The 13166-nt window shown below is 32.7% G+C and overlaps 1 protein-coding gene across 2 annotated transcripts; it reads left to right on the plus strand.

Annotated features, from left to right (window-relative positions):
* The first annotated feature begins 2165 nt into the window (after positions 1–2165).
* On the plus strand, positions 2166–12512 carry LOC141659104 (calmodulin-binding transcription activator 6-like). 2 transcript variants are annotated; one of them, XM_074465855.1, is made up of 14 exons: positions 2166–2481; positions 3187–3312; positions 3773–3888; positions 5476–5564; positions 5829–5874; positions 6395–6439; positions 6982–7120; positions 7424–7537; positions 7622–7680; positions 8144–8602; positions 10000–10697; positions 11003–11549; positions 11836–12138; positions 12219–12512. In XM_074465855.1, the coding sequence occupies exons 1-14, from the start codon at positions 2424–2426 to the stop codon at positions 12261–12263; spliced, it is 2844 nt and encodes a 947-aa protein (XP_074321956.1). In that variant the 5' UTR covers positions 2166–2423; the 3' UTR covers positions 12264–12512. The 2 variants fall into 2 exon arrangements, with proteins under 2 accessions (XP_074321956.1, XP_074321957.1); XM_074465856.1 differs by lacking the exon at positions 6395–6439.
* The last annotated feature ends 654 nt before the right edge of the window (positions 12513–13166 follow it).

Consider the following 13166-nt stretch of genomic DNA (forward strand, 5'->3'; position numbering starts at 1 on the left):
GAAATGAGATCTCATGAGATTTGTTAAACTACGATGATATATTAAATCAATTTATTTTTCATTTTTCACTTTAAAAAAAATTAGTTTTTTAAAAAGAATTCTTTTAGATGAGCAATATTCATTGATCAAGATAATATTGTACAAATATTTTGAATTATTTTAATATTTTGAATTATTCAAATTAAAGTTATGGCTATACTATATTGTAGCAGTTGATTTAATGCATTTTATATTATTTAAGGAAAAACATATATTGTTCAATAATTTGAAGGAATAACTAGTTCAACTGATATTTATAAAACTTTATCGAACTGAAATTTTTTAATTTTAGGATAATAGTATACAATGTTAAAAAATTATTATATGAAGACATATTAGAATCGTAACGAAAGAAACTTAAAAACGGTTTAAATAACGATGTAATTACAATTTTTCTTTCAAATTCTTGAAAAAAATTATGAATATCAATAATAAGTCTTAAAAATATATAATTTTTAATTTTACAACCATGATTGATACGTGATTGCGTAAAAAATAGATTGTGAGTGATAATATGAATACCATATATAAATTATAGCAATTTATTTATTACATAATTTTAATTTTTGAATAAATATAAATGCATGTTATTTAAGTAATCAATTGTCTCACTAGATCTTAAGAATGATTATACATGTACATAAATAAAATATTTAGCATATAAATAATTGAAACCATCATAATTTACTAAGAGATATAACATACAATAATTTACATGCTAACAAACACGCACATACATATAACTTAATCTTACTTTGTTAACAGTAGTGTAAATAAAAAAAACTAACATTTTCCCATACATATGTTGAATTTCAAAAACTAATATTTTTTATTAAAATCAACTTTAATATTAACAATAATATAAATTTTACATTATTGTATATTATGATTGCAAGTCATTTTGACTTCATTTATGCATTTTTTTATCTTTTTAGATAGAGTAAGTTAATTGTAAGTTAGTAGTGGACTCAGTAATAATATAGGCCGGTACATATAGTTTATTTAAATAAAATTCAAAATTTTTGGTCAACTCTGTACTCAAAATATATGTTAATTTTTAACATTTTATTTGTAAATATACTAACGACATTCTACAGATTAAGTTTAATTGTTTCGTTTTAAACGTACACTTACTACCCCGTTTATATTAATTCATTTAATATAAATTAACGGGTAAGAAAAATATAATATAATAATAGTTGAGGGGATATTCACTCCTAAAAGTGAGGAAGCATTCAAAGCTCGTAATGTTATAGAGGGGGATGAAACTTGTTGGAGAGAAATTTTATCTCCATTTTTTCAAAATTTGAGTCAAGAGCCTATATAAGGATATTGTTGGAGTTGCTCTAAAAATATTATAACTGCATGATGCATAAAAAAAACTTTAGAAAATGACTGGTGCCTCTCACGGGTTATTATGTTAGTAATCAGATATTTAACATACAAATAATTGAAATCATCGTAATTTACTAAGAAATGTAACATACGATAATTTACATGCTGACACACACACATATAACTTAATCTTACTTTGCTAACAGTTTTGTAAATAAAAAACTAACATTTTCCATACATACATACGGTAAATTTCAAAACTATTTTTTTCAATAAAATCAACTTTTATATTAGCAGTAGTGTAAATTTTACATTATTCAATATTATGATTGCAAGTCATTCTGACTTTATTTATGCATTTTTTATCTTTTTAAATTGAGTAAATTAATTATAAGTTAGTAGTAAACTGAGTAATAATACAGACAAGTACAAATTAAGTTAATTTTTAGCTTTTTCTTTGTAAACATATTGACGGTATTCTACAAATTAAGTTTATCGTTTCGTTTTAAATGTATACTGACTGTCATGTTTATAGTCATTCATTAAATACAAATTATACAATACAAATAAGAATATATATATATGGCTTAATAAGATATATTAAAAACGTTGTGTAATTTGATAATATCCTATATATAAATAATACAAATTCATAAACAATCAATTTATATTTTATATACTTTAGACAATGTACTATATTTATAAATAAAAACAACTAATAACATTATAATTACATAATGCATAGAAATATTCTAGAAAATGGCAGCCGCTTATGATGCTAGTTACATTTTAAGACTCGAAATAGAGTTGCTCCTGGCTGACAAAATTGACAGGAAAGAACAAGTGAAACAGAACACAAGTGTGTCATAGATAATTGCATTTCTCGTGCTTTAGACACCTAGAAGCCTTAAACACATCAATTGTTACTCCACTTTAAACCCTTTTAATTCATAATTAATTGTACTAACCACTCTAAACACAATATATATGTATGTATATTAGCTACTGCTTAGTACTTAAAACCACAGTTTGATTATCTGCTTGTTGATATGGAAGGTTCTGGACTTCTTGTTGGCTCCGAGATTCATGGTTTTCATACCATGGAAGGTACTAATAAATATTTTTTATGTATGTGTATGTCTTGGTGTCTGTGTACTAGTTGTGGTTCATGTATAGTTAAATTGTTCTATGTTTAGCATTAGAACCTTAATAAATCAATGATCTCGATAAATTGTTACCGTAACTGACTAATGATGATTTGTATGCTACTGTGGTTTATAATGCAATATTGACCTTGTATATGAATACTAATAAGAGAAACTGAAGCATAAAGTATAAACTTATGATTTTAAGTGTATAAACTGAAGTGTGTAGGGCGGACTAAGTGAACTAAGTTTTGCAATTGTTGAACAATACTAAATTGGTGTTTGACGGATATTCGGAACCATGGAAAAACAATAACCAAATGTATTTGTATATCCACCCATGGAAGATAGAATAAGATCCAATTTAACCCAACTCAGAAAGTGAGGGGGGTGTTGAGATAACTATGATGAATCTTGTCATTGAAGTCGAAAAATGTAGAGTTTCATTTGAGATTTTAGGTAATTACTTGCGGCTTTGGAAGGGGTGATAATCTACTAAAGTACAACCAATCGGTGGTCGCTAAAAAGTCAAAGATGCCATAAATTAACCAATTTAACTACTTAGGGATATAATAACTGTTACATTATATAGCTTGACAAGTGGAGGAAGCCATTTTTATTCTCTTTATTACCATCACAACGGTGATCAGATTTTTTTAATGAACAGAACTGGATATTGGTAAAGTAACGGAGGAAGCTAAGTCAAGATGGCTTCGACCGAATGAGATTCATGCAATACTTTGTAACCACAAGTATTTCACCATCTATGTTAAGCCAGTAAACCTACCTCCAGGTATATTATTATATGCTTTTTTAAATTCAATCTCTCTTTGCCATTTGTTCATAAACTGTTCTATTTTTGCTGGAGAACAATAAAACTAATATTTTCAAGAAAGACGTTCATGCATTAAAGTGCGTATGCAACTGCTCGCAACTTATTGGACTGAATTTTTTGAACCTCAAGCAGTCAGGCTATACCCTCTTATGAAGTGGTCTGACCTTTTGCTAGTCTGAACTTGTTATGTGTTTCCGAAAAGATTAATAGTCACACATTCACAATTACCCATTCAGCCTATAGAACCTGACTTGACATGGTTTGTGCTTTAAGAGATTACTGCTTAGACCAGCTTGACGAAGCTGAAACCTTGCCAACCCCCCTCAGTTGCTCCATTTAATCATGTTTTCATGATCATCCAAGTTGGCTGGTAACTAATTATAGTTTTACTAATCTGCGTATTATTGAAATATATTAGGTGGCATGATGGTATTGTTTGACCGCAAGATGCTTAGGAACTTTCGAAAAGATGGGCATAACTGGAAGAAGAAAAAAGATGGAAAGACTGTTAAAGAAGCACATGAACACTTAAAAGTAAGACCTTCTGCTGCTTGCTGTGTTATATTTAGTCCATAACTGAGATTACATGGCTAGTGGTGGACGTCAGCTAGATAAACAAATGACTGAATTTTGATTAGGGATACATATTACACACTCTTATAACCTATTCTTGTGAATCTTATTAAGAATATAGTGGCAAAAATAACCCCCCCCCCTCCTTTTCTGCACAAGTGCACATCCAAGAGATTAGATGACACACATTATTATTGTTTAATATAAAAATATGTACTCAGAACTTGCTTGCAGCCTTGCGGAGTACAGACTACAGATCATGTATTTGAGTTCCTTCTTAGGTGGAAAGTGGAAACTCATAAGTTGTTGGTGTTGAATGTTTTTTACGAGCAATAACTTTTCATGTACTGAAAATGAATTACAAGAAATAATCCCTTTTTCCCATTTATTAAAGACACCTTCTACGGCACCCTAGTAGTGTATTACATTATTATGCCAGACAAGGAACAAACTATACTTAAAGATTGAATAAAATTGATCTCCCTTTGTCTTGAATATATTGTCTATTTGTAACAAGTCTATAAATAAGCCTTGAGTTGAAATGGTTGAGGGGCTCATATCATATGTACAAGATTACAAGCTTTATTTGTATTCAGCCATAAACAAGAGTTTAGGATGGTCTTCATATAAAGAGGTCTCAGCAGGTCAAGTTCCCGCAAATGAGAAACCTGCCTTTAAGGCTTTAATCATTAAAAAAGCAGGCAGCAAAGGCTAATGTAGATATCTTGATTCTTGAGTAAACAAACTCTTCAGAGTCTCAACATGGATCTGTTCCTTACACTTTCCTGGTAAAGAGTAGGTGGATGCCTTCTCAAGCACACCAGACCCCTTTTTGTAATTATACTGCACTGATTAATACCAATTACCAAGTATTACGTTTGCTAATGATAGATTACATGACAAGGAAAATCCAGCAGAATAAGGTGATTAAATAGCTTTTTCTGTGGCAGCTTAATCTAAGTATAGTACATTGGTAACTTCTCTATAAACCATCTATGGTAACAAAACCTCAAGCCACCATGTACATATATAGATGGCTATCTATCTTATACATTCATTTCTTTAATTCCTATGTGCAGCAAGTTATTATCATATTTTAGTTAAGGCCAAATATTTATAAGTTGTGATCATTATGAAGAGCAAGATCTCTTTTTCTTTTTTTGCTTCTAATTCACATAAATTTACTCTTGTTTCCTTCTTTTTCGTCTGTGGAAGTTTTTAATAATAATAATATGTCCAACTTGATTTTATATTTTTCCATGCATAGGGGCTTTGATGGAAAATGTAGTACAACCTCGATTTCTTTGTACTCAGAAAGGAGGCATGAACAAATTAAGTTACTGTCTTGTTGAATAGAAAATCAAGTTGCTATAAATTTTGGGTTGTCTGTATGTAGGTTGCTATTGGTTTCAAGTTATTTGCAATCTTTTTATTTAAATCATAGTCAATTTGTTATTAAGAATATGTGGTTTTCTTTCTTGGACTTGTATCTGGAATTGTGTTAGTTGCATCACAAATAATTTTTATTTTTCTTTTTCCACTTCATAGGTTGGTAATGACGAAAAAATTCATGTATACTATGCACACGGAGAAGATAACCCAACTTTTGTTCGCAGATGCTATTGGCTACTTGATAAGTATGTCCCGACTTCCGGTCAGTGTTAATATTAAACTACTATATAAACCTATTTTCATGTCATTAAAAAAAAATATTTACCTAGTATTTTGAGAAACAATGGGTAGGGTGCTAGTTAGTCAGAGTTTTCTTAATTCCACAAGGTTCCCTCTAATATCAGAGTGCACGAATTCACAAACCAACATTATAATAAACATCAGAAAACCTCAGTTTTTAATCTTTTCCGCTTTTAGATTGGAGTTTAATTGTTCTACTTTTTACTCAGGAGATTGGAAAATATTGTACTTGTACACTATCGTGACACTCAAGAGGTTGGCATCATATAACTCTGTAAACTCTCACTTTTCTTTATGTATATATCTGTGTGTGCGCCCGCAATTTTATTGGAATTGTTTGGACTATTAGTGCCGCAACTGCTCATATAGTTTAACTGTTGCCGGTGAGCATTACATTTACCATGTTGGCTTTTTCTAATGTATTGATGGTTGATAGTCCGGGATTTCTCAAAATGTTATATGGTTGACCTTCGTTTTGTCTTTATACAAATATAGCGATCCTATTAAATTCTCTCAAATCTTTCCAATTTATCTAAAGATACTCTCTTTTTATGTTCCATGTTATGTTCATTCTCCTCAACCGTTTAAGATATTTTTTTGCACCTATATATTGTTATAAGCTGCAACACGTGTATATGTGTGCATGTATGTATGTACCACATCCACATGTATTTATAAAGAAAGATATGGAGATCGATACATACTATTATAGATAGACACATTTGTTATATGCTCTGGTGCACATGTCCTTACATTTTATATATTTATATAATAGGTAACTTCAGCTCCAAGTAGAGGCATTGGGACCTGCAATATTGAGGTTATTCCTAATTACTTTTAAGATAATTAACTACCCGACTTTGGATATTGCAGAGGCTCTTCCGACTGTTTTGTTCTACTAGTTGTGAGAATAGTCAGTTTTTAAGAACTAGTGATGTAACAGGGGTCTATGAAAATGTATGATGGTGACCTATGTACTCAACTTCTGCCAATCACACAATTATCACTTGTCAGGAAACCAAATTTTGACAAAGGCAAGATAGAAAAGAGGCTACATGTATGGAGTACTAGTTTGAAATTCATGTCGGTCCTTCTGATAGCAACCGATAGATTTTTAATATGGGTTACAATCTCTTTTTTGCTTTTCATTTAATAACTTCTTGGCAGATTGGTCATTTCTGTGATTGAGTGCATCATGAAAGCATAAAGTAACTCATGAATACATATTTTGCCATTTCCAAGTACCTGGTGACAGCATAAAACTTTCCTTGATGCTTGTGAAAGGAAAATAGAGTTTATTCTTGACTATTGTATAATTGGCATAGCAGATAGTAATTGCGATCTTTTTTATGCATGATTTAGTCACAGGGTTCACCTTCCACACCAATAAACTCCAACTCTTGCTCAATCCTTTCTGAGCCATCTGTTTCTCAGCTTTTGTCAGAAGAATCTGATTCTGTTGTTGATCAAGTATACTATGCAAGCGAAAAAGCACATCTAGGTAAGAATAATTTTCCTGTCAAGTGTCAGATAATTGCCTGATTTGATTTATTTTTTTTCAAATTCTATTCTAACAAACCAATCGAATAATGTGGAGTATTTAAAGGTTATATGGTTCAATATATTTAACTCATTTTGAGAAGCAATCAGGGTAGATTAATTAAGATAGGACTTGCTTTTGCTATAGTCGTCAAACATTCTCGTCATGGTTGTAGACAGATATTTCATGATAATAGTACTAAACGTATAGTCTCTTTTAAATGTCTACGCCATATCTTAACATTTTTCCTTTTATAAATAATAGATCCCAACGAGAGCATCCAAGATCATGAATTTAGAATTCACGAAATTAATACGCTCGAATGGGATGAACTTGTGGTACCAGAAAATCACAACCAGTTGATTGCCCCTGATGCTGGTAACAATTTCTTTATTGCCTCCAGGCTCCAGTAGTATCTGGCTCAACCTAAATTATAGTTATCTAAAAGATTTTTTTTGGCAGGAAATATCTCAAGCTTTGAGCAACAGAATCAATATGAAAGGAGTTGCTATACCAGTAATGTAAGTACATTTGGCTGTCTTACTGTAAATAAACTCATTTCAGTTTTGTTTACGATAAAGAAGTTATTTTCAGTTTTACTTTGTGCAGTCAAATATTTCTGAATATATATTGTGTTCAGTGTCCTTAATTTTTCATTCTTTTGCGCTTAATAGTGTACTCCGGTTAAAGATGTTGGACAATTAGGATTAAATCTTTGCTGAATATTTTTTTAAAAAAAAAATTTGTTATATGCGCATTTCAGGTTTAAGTTGTATAATTTTGTAGTGCAAGTTGAGATTTTTTGAAGTTTTTGTGTCTAAAATTTTATGTTTCTACTTCTCTTTAATAATTCTATTAGTTCCCATCCAAACCGGTTCATTTCATCTATCACTGTCATCATCATCAACTTTTTTTTTGTAAAAGAAAGTTTGCTTATTAGTTGGTCTGAACCACTATGAGATAACTTTACATTGTTGTTTACAGGAGGCACTATTTGAAAATGGTTCATCTTTGCAGTTTAGCCCTTTATCAGGAGATATATATTCTGCACAAAACAATTCATTACGAAACTTTTCTGATCTAGTTGCTGGAAATAATTCTGATCATTTCAGTATTTCAAGCAATGTTTACTCTAAGATTGTGGATGGTCAATTAAATCCTTGTTTGCGGAGAAATAGCTCTAAACCTGTCACTAGTGACTCTATAGACACTATAAACAAAGATGGTCTGCAAAGTGAGGATAGTTTTGGAAGATGGATGACCTCTGTCATGACTGATTCTCCAGATTCAGTGTTGACAGGTGACCAGAATCAGGATTCTTCTATTTCAACTAATCAGAAAATGTCTACTTCAGTGGATCACTATGAGCCATCATTATGCGAGCAGATATTCAGTATAACGGATATCTCCCCTACATCCGCTCTTACAACTGAAGAAAGCAAGGTTCTATTTTTTCAATCTCTATAAGCTGCCTTAAACAATACTTTTTATTACTATGTAAGGAGTATCTTCCTTATTTTCTGAAGAATATTTTTACAAAGAAGGATGAAAGAGTGGAAATATAATTCCAGCAACTTCTGATTTTAATATTATAATTTTAGCTTCAAATTTGTTATGGACGGACTGGGATGTGGATAAGTGCAAGTGCAGTAGAAATGAAATTAGGAAAATTGTGATTATGGGTTTATCTACTCTTTCGTAATAAAACGTGACATTAAAATTGAAGACAGGAGATATTATGGACAAATACATTTATAGTCTTCTACGTTTTGATATGTACAGTATTTATAATAATGATACAACTCTGGAACTCCCTATTTTTTGTGTAGCTTATATTAGAAAAAGTTGTTTGGTCAGCAATTTTTGCAAGTTCATGAACTGGCATATGATATTTTTCTATATTAATGTACCCAAAAAGTTCACAAGTATATATTATTGTATAATTATGCTAACATGAATCTATTATTATGTTGATGTATAAACCTCCTGATTACATTTAGTTTAGCTCTCTTTGGAAGTCCAATAAGGGTCTTGGCTTCTACTTCTGGAAGAGATTGTTGGAAACTGACACTACTGAACATATATGATAAAGAAAGACAGATGAACTGACAATTCTGTGGCTCGTTTGCTGCTACTTCTGATAGTGATTTTTTAAAATTTATTCTTTCAAGTCCGAGCTTATATGAAAAGGAAATAAACAAAGATGAGCTGATACCCTCTGTGTCTCATAGCAAGCTTTTAGTAATGGGGGATTTTTAGAGTAAAAGGAAAGTAACCCTGATGTTATCCGCAAACGTTTTGCTTTAAAATTTATTCTTCTTTACAAAATTTTGATGCCTGTATGGCAATACTTCACTGTTATTGGCAATCAATTAGTCATCATAAGTAGGTTTAAATTTCCCTAGCACTGAACAAGATCAATAAACTTAATGCAGTGCCTGTTGAAAAAACTTATTTTGGAAGACAATATTCGTCGTAGATCGCATAGTTGCCAACTTGCTATATTTGCTGCAAACACAATGGAGAAGTACTAGATATTCTTCTGAAGAAACTGAAGGACACCTAAATTGTGAGATTTTAAACTGTAGTCAAAATTATGCGTGTTAAAATTTATTCTGATTTCAGACCCTCCTAAGTTAGGACAGATGCATTTGTTAATTGTTATTGACTTCAAAAATTTGTTCATTAGCAATAAAGCACCAATCTATGGTTACTCTGAAAATTTGGTCATATACATTCCTTTCTCCCTCTCCTTATGAAGAGGTAGACTTTTTTTAACTCCGTATCTTCTTGACTTATAAGATAATATTATCGTTGATCATTGATAAATCCTGCTGCAGATTCTAGTTGTTGGATATTTTCATGAAGCGCATTCCCCATTTGGAAAGTCCAACTTACTTCTTGTAATTGGAGATGAGTGTGTTCCAGCAGAACTTGTTCAACCTGGAGTTTACCGTTCTTTTGTTTCACCACACAAGGCTGGATTAGTTGATCTCTATTTAAGCTTCGAAGGCCAGAAGCCTATCAGTCAAGTTGTGAACTTCGAGTATAAATCCCCTCTGACGGAAAAGTTGATCAATTTGTCAGATGATCAACCGAAGTGGGTGGAATTCCAGAATCAAATGCGGCTTGCTCATTTGCTCTTCTCCACATCAAAGAGACTCGGTACATATTCTACGATACTATCACAAAATGCTCTCAAAGAGGCCAAATTGTTTGCTCAGAAAACATCTCATATTGGCAACGACTGGGCATCTTTTTTGAAGCATATAAGGGACAATAGATTATCGTTCCCACAAGCAAAGGACAATCTATTTGAGCTAACTTTGCAGAATAGACTACGGGAATGGCTATTGGAGAGAATAGCAGAAAGATGTAAAGTCGCTGATTATGATGATCAAGGCCAAGGAGTAATTCATCTGTGTGCTATCCTTGGTTATAAGTGGGCTATATATCAATTTTTGTTATCTGGCTTATCATTGGATTATCGGGACAAATTTGGGTGGACAGCTCTTCATTGGGCTGCATCTTGTGGAAGGTATGTAGGGTTGTTTCCCAGCAATTGTACTGCTACTTGAATTCCTGCACCCCGTTTGACATTTGAGTTCTAATATATAGTTGTCTTCAACTTTTTCCTTTTGAATTATTTAATGAATATCCTCTGCTGCAATACATTGTGATTTCACTTTTTTTCGTTGTTTATTTGTCGATGTTCTGATACTACTCTGAAATTAATGGTTTTCAACTTTAAAATAATGTTGAGGGATGCCCTTCTGTCATAAAGCTTTAAAAGTCTCTGTATGTGTTCGTGTATTTCTGCTAACTATACATATCTCACTTCAGGGAGGACATGGTTGCAACTCTTTTATCTGTGGGGGCAAAGCCAAATTTGGTCACTGACCCCACTTCGGAAAACCCTGGGGGATGCACAGCAGCTGATCTTGCATCCAAGCATGGTTATGATGGTTTGGCAGCTTATCTTGCAGAAAAGGGATTACTACAACATTTTGCAGACATGACAATAGCTGGAAATGTCAGTGGTTCACTGCAGATCACTGCAACTAATCCTACTAGCCCTGGGATATTTACTGAGGAGGAGTTGCACTTGAAGGATACTTTGGCAGCTTATCGAACAGCTGCAGATGCAGCAGCACGCATTCAGGCTGCATTTAGAGAGCAATCACTTAAGGTGCAAGCCAATGCTGTGAAGTTCTCTAATCCAGAGGATGAAGCACGTAATATAATTGCAGCAATGAAGATACAGCAGGCATACCGAAACCACGGAACACGGAAAAAGATGCTTGCTGCTGTTCAAATCCAACATAGATTCCGCACTTGGAAGATGCGAAGAGATTTTCTCAAACTGCGTCGTCATACTATCAAAATTCAAGTAAGTTATGCTTTTTAGTATGATTATTTAATTTCTATCCCCGTTCAGCATTTCTGAGACTAGCATATTCTGCTGAAGGCCTGCCAAGTTGAAATAGCTGCAAATTCTACCCAGTTACATGACTATTGAATTGAATAAGATTTTTGTATTGCTTTGATAGTTAAATGAACAGCTTACCATGATTTAAGTACTATTAGAATTGGAAATAAGACTGTTACTGTTGCATCATACATGCTAGTAATAGAGTGATAATGTTTTTAAAATGTTGTTGTTACCTGTTATGTAGGCTGCTTACCGGGGTTTCCAAGAGCGTAGACAGTACCGGAAGATAATATTTGCAGTGGGAGTGGTTGAAAAGGCAATTCTACGTTGGCGTATGAAGGGTAAAGGTTTTCGCGGTCTTCAGGTTCCAGGTGAAGCTACCAAAGACCTAGAACAAGAAGGTGAAGTAGAGGAATTCTTTAAAGCTAGCAGGAAACAGGCTGAAGAGCGCATTGAGAGATCTGTTATACGTGTGCAAGCCATGTTTCGTTCCAAGCGAGCTCAAGAAGATTACAGGAGAATGAAACTAGCACATAACAAAGCAACTGTGAGCAATTTCAATGCTATAGCAATATATATTGTAGTTGCAAATATGCATTAACCTACTTTACCAATTTTTATGTGCAGCTTGAATATGAGGGGCTTCTCAATACGGACACTGAAATGGGTTAATTTAGCACAAGTTAAAGGGTACTACTTGCCATTCTCAAGCTGCAACTCCGGTGACTAGACAGCTTATAACCGGCCCCTTTTGTTAAATATAACATGTAATTTCTGTACTAGACAACTTATAACTGGTCCCTATTGTGAAATATAACATGTAGTTGTAAATTTTGTACGTAGATTACTGTGGGTAGTTGGAGACCTGTAGCTCCTCTATACGTTTTTGCAAAAATGATAGCTTCATGATTGTAGGTTTGATCTTGTGCTAGCATTCACGGCCCTTGCTATTTTGTTCCTAAGATCATCTAATTTGCACATTCAGTTGCCATTAGATTGTCCACATGGTACTATAACTTGGAACGTTGTGTGTGGCCGAATGCATTCTTTTTACGAGAAGTAGAGTATGACAGTATATAGGGTGAAGATATAAAAGCCTTTGTGCATTGGTAAGACTTCATTCCGGGTAAAATATACATGAGCTTTCATGCAATTTGTAAGAGCTTTAACGTAAGACTGCATAACCAGCAAGAATACCTAAGCCTTTGTCTTTGTGCTTCAAGCACAATCCGTTTTTTTTTACAAATGAAAACCAGTTTTCATTTACTTACACATAATAACGTAATATAATCGGAACAAACCAATTACCGATATAACCACTTGGAAAATAAATAATATACTAAAAATAATTACATATTTGTTTCCTCATCGTTTAACACACTGAATTTAAAAATTCTTAAAACTAAAATCGAAATCAAATACATTCCAAACCATCTAAACTATATCAACATCCATGAAAACATCACAATTGACCATATTACTAGAAATTATTGTTAGCCCGGTTCAAAAACATCAATCACATAAACCGAGATTGGAGAAACGGTACCCTATCTATCTACATGACGAATACGCGAT

The sequence above is a fragment of the Apium graveolens genome, chromosome 5, assembly GCF_009905375.1.
Source record: "Apium graveolens cultivar Ventura chromosome 5, ASM990537v1, whole genome shotgun sequence".
NCBI classification, from domain to species: domain Eukaryota; kingdom Viridiplantae; phylum Streptophyta; class Magnoliopsida; order Apiales; family Apiaceae; genus Apium; species Apium graveolens.

Coding starts and splice junctions, on each gene's coding strand:
- LOC141659104 (XM_074465855.1), top strand. CDS start 2,424: ATGGAAGGTTCTGGACTTCTTGTTGGCTCCGAGATTCATGGTTTTCAT. Junction 2,482..3,186: donor TGGTTTTCATACCATGGAAG/GTACTAATAAAT, acceptor TTTAATGAACAG/AACTGGATATTGGTAAAGTA. Junction 5,875..6,394: donor ACTATCGTGACACTCAAGAG/GTTGGCATCATA, acceptor TTTATATAATAG/GTAACTTCAGCTCCAAGTAG.